The 8,935-nt window shown below is 40.5% G+C and overlaps 1 protein-coding gene across 1 annotated transcript in view; it reads left to right on the forward strand.

Moving 5' to 3' along the window:
• SEC31B (SEC31 homolog B, COPII component) overlaps positions 1 to 8,651 on the forward strand; it is a 60,301-nt gene extending 51,650 nt beyond the window's left edge. Inside the window, exon 27 of the mRNA XM_037064160.1 lies at positions 8,547 to 8,651. Coding sequence (XP_036920055.1) covers positions 8,547 to 8,618 — 72 coding nt within the window. The 3' untranslated portion in view covers positions 8,619 to 8,651. The remainder of the gene's footprint in view (positions 1 to 8,546) is intronic.
• Positions 8,652 to 8,935: the final 284 nt, after the last annotated feature.

Below are 8,935 nucleotides of genomic sequence, written 5' to 3' on the forward strand. Positions count from 1 at the left end.
TCTCCCTCTGGAGATCTGGCACAGAGAGAGTACAGGGGGAAGGGGTAAAACATTAAGGGGAGGGACCACAGATACAGGAACTTCCTGGAGCTATAGCAAGGTGTTCCAGTGAAGCAACTTTTTCTTAGAATGAATGCCTGGCAGCCAACTCTTCACCTCATGGAACTCACAAGATACCTGGGCCCAGACAGCCCAAACACAGCTCTTTCCAAATCAGTTTCCTTGTGATTTTCTCTTATCTGCTACAACATATGACCCATAGAACACATATGCACCAATATTTACACACACAATGGCAGAAAAGGCAGGCCTTATTGATCACTTTGAAATAATATCCCATGGGTCCAAAATGTTTACTACCCTCTCTGACAATACCCAAGTATATTTAAGCTAGGTACAATTCACTGTACAATTAGAAGAGTTAAGCTTAAAAATGCAAATGTTTTTCAAGGGTGAACAGATCATTCTTATCTTTTGTAAAGCATAAATAATTGAAGTCAAACTCTTTCCTGTTTAGCTAGGGAGAGGATTAGGAAGTAAAAGTCACAAGATATATGAAGTCTTGTAGGGAAGAAAAGTATTCAGAAGTTGAAAGACAAATTTTTCCTACTGAACATTTTTTAAGAGGGCGTGACTGGTGTGGCTCACTGGATTGAGTGCCAGCCTGCAAACCAAAGGGTCCCTTGTTTGATTCCCAGTCTAGGGCACACTCCTGGGTTGTGGGCCAGGTCCCCAGTAGAGGGTGTGCGAGAGGCAACCACACACTGATGTTTCTCTCTCTTTCTCCCTCCTTTTCCCTCTCTAAAAAAATAAATAAATAAAATCTTTCAAAAAATTTGCCCTGGCTGGTGCAGCTCAGTGGATTGAGCAGCAGCCTGCAAACCAAAGGGTTGCTGGTTGGATTCCTAGTCAGAGCACATGCCTGGGTTGCTGGCCAGGTCCCTAGTGCGAGCCACATGAGCGGCAACCACACATTGATGTTTCTCTTCCTCTCTCTCTCGCCCTTCCCTCTCTCTAAAAATAAATAAATAGTCTTTTTTTAAAAGTGTCAATAGGGAACAAAGGTGATTATCGTAGGGGAGATCTACTTCGGCAGAGCAATGGAACAGAAACCAGACACGGTGTGTGAACAGATACAAAATGAAAGCAGCTCGTGTAGACTCAGTGAAGGAGAATGGATGACATTAAAAAGAAAGAGAGAAATGCAGTGAAGATTGAGGCCAAGAGAAAGTTTTTTCAAGAAGCACATAAAAGGAAAAATTAAGGAATGTACAGGTTCTGGTCATCTTCCCATAGCTATTTCACTGATTTAAACTCCACCTGTTTCTTCAAAGGGAATTCAGCCTTATTAATAATTCATATTATTTTTAATAAATGTAAATTTTCTATATTATAAGGCAATTCCCTAAAATATATTTTTAAAACTCATACAAGCCATTTTGGTAGCAGTCTTTTTTTTTAAAGATTTTATTTATTTATCTTTAGAGGGAAAGGAAGTAGAGAAAGGGAGAAATATCAATGTATGGTTGCCTCTAGTGAGTCCCCTGCTGGGAACTTGCCTGCAACCCAGGCATCTACCCTGACTGGGAATGGAACTGCAATCATGTGGTTCGCAGGCCCGCACTCAATCCACTGAGCTACACCAGCCAGGGCTTGGTAGCAGTCTTTATATTAAAATTTATATTAAACTTCCAATCAAGGTGGCCACATAGGTAAACAAGGCTCGCCTCTTCACACAACCTTATGAAAATTACAACTAAAATATGGAACAACCATCACCTAGAACAGTCAGAAATATAGTTTAATGGAAGTATGACAACTACAGAATTAAAGAAACCACATTCATCCAGACTAGTAAGAGGGACACAGAATGGAACAGGCTGGTCCTACATCCATGTATGGTGGATAAAAATTCAGGAGAGATATTTCAGTAGTGAGGGGTTCCAACCCCACACCAGGCCTACTAGCTCAGGGTTCCAGTGCCAGGAAGATAAGTCCCCATAACTTCTGGCTGCAAAAACCAGCAAGGACTTAATTAGTGGAAGAAACGTATGGAGCCCCAAGCAGTTTCCCTTAAAGAACACATACAAGGACTTACTCATACTCACTCCCTGAGCTCCAGCACTGGGGTAGCAGCTTGAGAGGTACCAGTGGCATACAGGGAGGAACTGAAGTGTCTGGCATCAAGGCAGGAGCTGAGGAAGAGCTTTCTCCCAGACAGAAAAGTAGATGGAGGCCATTGTCACTTTCCTGAGCCCTCCCCTAAAAGATCCACAGAGCAGCAAGAGGGCCCATATCTGAGACTCCATCTACCTGGCTAACATTTATTGCTGCCTCCTGGAGATCCTCTGAGACTCTGTCTCACCCAACTTAAACGCCCATCCAAATTGTTAACTATGTCTTCTCCATATGAGTGACTGGTCTTGGCTCCTGCTTCACAACTTCCTGAACCCTATCAAATAAGCAACAGCTGGCCTCAGTAAGCCCCCTAGGCTAAGTGGCCCAGGCCTGGCACTAGCAGCAGCCAGCCTAGATTCACAGCCTGGCTTCACCTGGGAATCTCCAAACTCAGCACAAGTAGCAGCCATCTCAGACTGTTTTATATCTCATGCAGAGTGGCCCCGGGTAGAACATAGGTGGGGGATGACCTTGGCCTGAAGCACCCAGGAAGCTCCAGACCCTACACACCCAGTGGACAGCTACAGACCATGTCAAATCACCATCAATCACTCTGCCCCTGCACAGCTGATCCTCCACAGAGGGCAGAGGTTGGTGGTCAGTGGTCAGTCACAGCCAGTCCTTGCAGCTGACTGGCTTGGGTAAATCCCTCCCATTGACCTGCCAACAGCAATTGAGGCTCAACTAAAGAGGAAGGTGAACTCACCCCACACAAAGGGTGCAACTTAAGTACCCGGCTTGGGTGATAGGCTATGGCACTGTCCAGTACCCTACAGGACAGGTACTGCATTAGGGCATGCTACTAAGACAGGAAGTCATAGCATCTCTACCTAAAACATAGAAACAAACACAGGGAACCTGCCAAAATGAGAAAACAAAGAAACATAGTCCAAATGAAAGAACGGATCAAAACTCCAGAGAAGAAACTAACAAAATGGAGATAAGCAATCAATCAGATGCAGAGTTCAAAACACTGCTATAAGGATGATCAAGGAACTTAGTGAGAACCTCAACAGCATAAAAAAGATCCAGTCAGAAATGAAGCACACACTAGTTGAAATAAAGAACAATTTACAGGGAAACAACAGTGGAATGGATGAAGTTGAGAATCAGATCAGTGATTTCGAATGTGAAGAAGAAAAAAATTACCAATCAGAACAGCAAGAAGAAAAAAGAACCGCCCAAAATGAGGATAAGGTAAACAGCCTCTGGGATAACTTCAAGCATTCCAACATTCACATCATAGGGGTGCCAGAAAGAAAGAGGAAGAACAATAGATTGGAAATCTATTTGTTAATATAATGAAAGAAAACTTCCCTAATGTGATAAAGGAAATAGATATATAAGTCCAGGAAGCACAGAGAGTCCAAAACCAAAATCACGCAAAGAGACCCACTATAAGACACATCATAATTAAAATGCCAAAGGTTAAAGATAAAAAGAGAATCTTAAAAGCAGCAAGAGAAAAACAGTTAGTTACCTACAAAGGAGTTCCCATGAGACTCTCAGCTGATTTCTCAAAAGAAACTTTGCAGGCTAGAAGGGATTGGCAAGAAATATTCAGTCATGAAAAGCAGAGGCCTACAGCCAAAACTGTTCTACCCAGCAAAGCTCTCATTTAGAATCGAAGGGCAGATAAAGAGCTTCCCTGACAAGAAAAAACTGAAGGAGTTTATTATCACTAAACAATTATTATATGAAATATTAAAGGAACTTACTTAAGATAAAGAAGATCAAAACTATGAACAGTAAAATGGCAATAAATAAGTATATATCAACATTGAATCTAAAAAACAAACTAAGGAAACAAGAAGAACAGAGACAGAATCATGGATATGGAGAGTGTTTTGATAGTTGCCAGACAGGAGGGGGGTGTGGGAGAATGGGTAAGGAGGTGAGGGGATTAAGAAGTACAAAAAGGTAGTTAAAGAATAGCCATGGGAATGTAAAGTACAGTATATAAATGAAGTAGCCAAAGAACCTATACATGACCCATGGACATGAATAATGGTGTGGGGATTGCCTGAGGGAATTGGGGTGCTGGGTGGAGGAGGGCAAAGGGAGAAAAACTGAAATAGCACAATCAATAAAATATAATTTAAAAATTTTATATTAAAACCCCACATTATCTCAAATCCAACCCTTGACAAATAATTACTGACAAAGACCATATAACAGCCTTCAGGACAACTGTGTATCATGGATATCTACAAAACAATCTCCAGCTGATTCTTTCCCAGGCACATCACAAATTTTCAAGGGATAATCTTTTCCTCTGAAAGTGAAATGTTTTATAGAGAGAGATTGTCCTTTCTTGTCCTCATTTCCTTCTTTCTTTATGTATTGTAGCAAACTCTGCTGAGAAACACTGAACTACAAAAAACAAAACAAAACACTTCAGCACTTAGCATTTAAATGAGGACTCTAACTGAGAATAAGCTGTACTCATTCTCTGTTCTGTGGTCTCTAAGTAAAAGCTGCTTAGGAACAGCTCCAGACACTGTTCCCAGAAAGCCTGAGGTTGCAGGAACCTCATCCAGGATTATAATGGAAGCAGAGCATTTTGTTTTGTTTTCTGATCTTGTTACCTTGTCCCTGTGGTACAGAATTTAGAAAGTCTTCACATTCTTAACTGCATTGACGGATGCAATACCGGTTTATGTCAGGATCAAGAGGGTAGGTGTACATCGTGACTCTAAGGACTGCCCTATAAAACAAGTAGGTGAACAGTTCAAGGTAGGAAAATTGGCAGACTTTGGTACTTTGGTACCTGTTTTCACTACATAATGGAACTAAATCTGATGGATGGTAAAAATGTCCTCTCCTTAATCTGATCCAACTATCAATTTCTGTTGCCTTTGTTAACTAACCACAGCACCAACAAAGATAAACTCAAATATGTATTTGAATGAATTCTTTTTGCTCATTTGTGTTCTTGATTTTTCATCCCAGGGGCATCATATCTATATGCTATCCCCCAAGACTCACTCTAATTACTGGTCCTAGGTCTCTCAGACATGGGATAGGGCATTCCTTTTCCTATGTCTCTTTCTCTTATTTTGAACCATGGCAGTATTTGGAAGATTTATATGGAGAGAATACATGTAGTTGGAAATGCTACAGAAAGTATACATGAAGCAAAATTAACCAAGGGGTAATTGTTGAGACAGAATTATGGGGGTTGATTATATATGCTGTTCTCTTTGTTTGTGAAAAAGAAAATAAATTTTCTGTAATATAAAATTAAAGAACAGGATACTCCTGAAGCAATAATCTATGCAATATGGGCTCTACCAGACACCTCAGATTAAGATGAAGAAATACCAGACAGGACAATACGGCCAGTATTAGGTTTGCTATTTATTATCATGGGTTTTGTTATGGAGTAGAACCTTCAAAGTCTGATACAGTGAACTTGAAGAGCCTGAGTGAAGGAAAAGGACTGAGATTTATGGTAGAAAAAGTTAATTATGGGGGTGGGTGTTAAAATATTTATTAAAAATACAATTGTTGTCTATATCTAGTTGCATATATGGGAGAATTACAGAATTACAGCTTTGAATGAAGGGGAAATTCTTCCTTATACAGGATGGTTTCAGCTTGGCCTGGAAAACACAAGAATGTCATCTACAGAGCTGCATAGAAACACTGAACTGTTGGCCAACTTACAGGGTCTACTCAGACTACTGGAACACAGCCTCAGTCTGTGCTGGTACTGGAGCACGCTGACATTGGCAAAACAACCTGTGAAGGAAAGTGAACTTGGACTGACTGGATAATAGTGAGTTTAAATGATTCCCTTATGGTCTGATTTCTCATGTCCTGGAGAAAACTCTGACCTAAGAAGCATATAGAGAGAAGATATAATCAATAACAAGGGCCTATGATAAGGACCGAGAAAAACAGACCATAAAAATTTGGCTTATAATGAACCTAGAGAGTGTGTCCAGAGTGGATGATAGTTTCTTTCAAGAGGCTCTCAGAGAGTAGGTGTATGTCAAACATGAATCGAGCTCAGAGTTTCCCCCAACTGCTAACCCAGCCTGATCTTTTACCTAGGAAAAAACATCTGCCTTCTGAAAAAGTAAAGGTTTATCCTAAGTAAAATTGTACTGACTGCTTTTTCTAAGTCCTCTGAGTTCTCCTCTATCTCTAATGGAAATGGAAAGAGTAAATGGAGCCCAGAAAATAAAAACAGGATTTTATTAACAATTCCAAGAGAGACTAGCATTGCCCAATATAGGGCAGCACTAAACCAACTGTCCCAGCTGGGTAGAAGGGAAGGAGTAAACTCCTTCCCTGGAAGAGAGAGGGTTTGGATGGCAACTCCTTTTCTCCTGGTCCTTTTTTTTTAAAAAAAAAATTATCCCATGTACCTTTGTATAATATCACAAAAAGGAGACCCTTCTTTGTGTCATGTTAAACCACACACACACACACACACACACACACACACACACACACACACAGATGCTCTGCAGGGCCTCCCCCTCATCACTTACACAAACTGGTTTCCTAAGAAAAACTGTAACGAAGAGTCTCCTCTCATAGCAGGAGAAACAGGAGCACTGAAAGGAAGAACTTAGGTCTCAAGTTGTTGCGAAAACCAACGACAAAACTGGGAACTGAGAGTGGCAACGTGTCTTAGGCCCCCAGGACTTTCTACATGGCAGCTACTAACCTAACCCTGCTCAGTTACTCCACAAATCCCCACTTTTGCTTTTATGGACTAAGAACTTTTCTTTATTGATCAGGGAAGCTATTGGGTATGTGAATCTTTTATTGGCATATTACATTCCATATTCCAAAGCAATTTCTCCCTCCTGAATTAATTTCCCTAACTTCAGAGATTCTCTGGCTCTGTGAGGATGAGAATTCCTTTCCCGTGTGACAAGCTTAGTGGATCCCCACTTGACTGCCCTTGTTCTTTTCATACCTGTTAGTGGGGAAAACTTAACAAGAATGTAATAGGACCACAAATTACTATGAATTCAATGATTTTTCAGTTAGTGTGTATTTTACTAGTCATAGTATACATTTGAAAAAATTGTTGCACATACATGCAGAAAATAATTTTAACTATTGATGATGCTTGGTGAGAACATGGATTCAAAGTTGCCCCCTGGCCCCCACTCCCATGAGAACTGCAGCCTCTGCTAACCAGGGGTTTTGCACGTCATCATGGGGTGAAATTTCAACAGCCATAGCAGGTTACTCTACAAACACAAATGTAGAGAACCAAGGGATGATGTATTTCAAAAGCTGCTTTAAAACACATAGATTCCAAATAAATTCTTGCTCTGCTGCAGAAAAGAAACTGATTAAACCCTTAAACCCTGTTTAAACCCTTTGGAGAAGACTAAGGGTAGTGATCCCTGTTAAGGAATGCGAGCAGAGCCTCTGCTGGCCTCTGTGTCCCAGCGCATCTTTCTGATTTGGTGACTGAGCTGAGGTGAGAAAGAGAGAGAGAGCAAGAAGGGAAGAGAGAGTGGTGGATAGAACTGGGCAAGGCCTGGTATTATTATGAGACATTATTTAGAGTCAAATGAAGGAAATAGTGAAAGAAAAACATGTTCTAGGTCCATTCATTCCATATGGAAGGTGGAAAGTCGAATTGCTTCATCTCTGGTCACTATTATAACCATGGCCATTTGCTTGGCTGCAATCATGCTTTCTCATACTCTTTTTTTTTTGTGGGGAGGCAGGGAGCAGCCATTAAGAATTAAGAAAAACAAAAGATTTTTCTCAAGTTACTAAAGGGTAATTCTTTCAAAAAGCTCCCGAACTGTGGAGAATGCTTTTTTCCCAATTATTTTGCACTGAGATTCCTCGTAAAACTGTGTATTGCTGGCGCATGTCATTTTCACCCTCTCCTTTTCAAGCCCAGGAATTTCTGTTGATGGACTCTTTTAGACAGTAATTTCAGGCAGCCTACAATTGAACAGCCAAGCAGAAATTGTGGTTCTCTATTTGTTAAATGCTTTTGAGGTCCTCACATAAAAGGCTGATAATGAAGCACCAAGAGACACATCTGAAAGGCTGCCGTTGGTCAAATTTCTCTGCGTGGCACAAAGGGAAAGATGACCTTGTGCAAAACCCTGATAGTTCCATTATAAGGATAATCACGATTTAATGTTAAATTTGAAAATCACTTTTCAAATGCCACCAAAACCAGATTCTTGGCCAAGTATAAATATTTAACTCAAATTGGGGCTTATGGGGGAAATGCAATTAAAATTTAATTGCATTATACTGATTTGTACATTTTCTCCTCAAAGTCAGGCAAAGCGAGAAGGGGTTCTTAAACCCTGCTTTTAAATTAGAACTTTCTTTCACATCTCTTTTTTCTTCTTTCTTTTTGAATCCAGACACTTGAATTTGGACAGACAAGCAACCCAGCCACCTTTCAGCATGGCTGTGTCAATATCGGAATGAAATGAACATGACCTCCTCCAGCAGGGAAGGAACACACAGTAAAGGTATTTTTTTACAGAACAATTCTTCACCCTGCCCTGGTGACTGGGGGAAGGAATCTCGTGTTTCCCTTTTGCTGATACTGAATCAGCTGAAGAATACCATGAACGTCAGTAGAAATGCTCTGAAATAGTCTCTTCTCCCTTTTGTCTTTTTGTTCTCGTGAGGGGAGAGAAGAGAGATTGTTGTGAACATGAAATATTTAATTAAAATACCAATTAAAAACTGACCAATTATTTGCTGGTTCAGTTTATAATTAGATATGTTAATTATTGAATGAACT

Source organism: Sturnira hondurensis, unplaced genomic scaffold (genome assembly GCF_014824575.4).
Source record: "Sturnira hondurensis isolate 20B ecotype Veracruz unplaced genomic scaffold, ASM1482457v3 Scaffold0014854, whole genome shotgun sequence".
NCBI lineage: Eukaryota > Metazoa > Chordata > Mammalia > Chiroptera > Phyllostomidae > Sturnira > Sturnira hondurensis.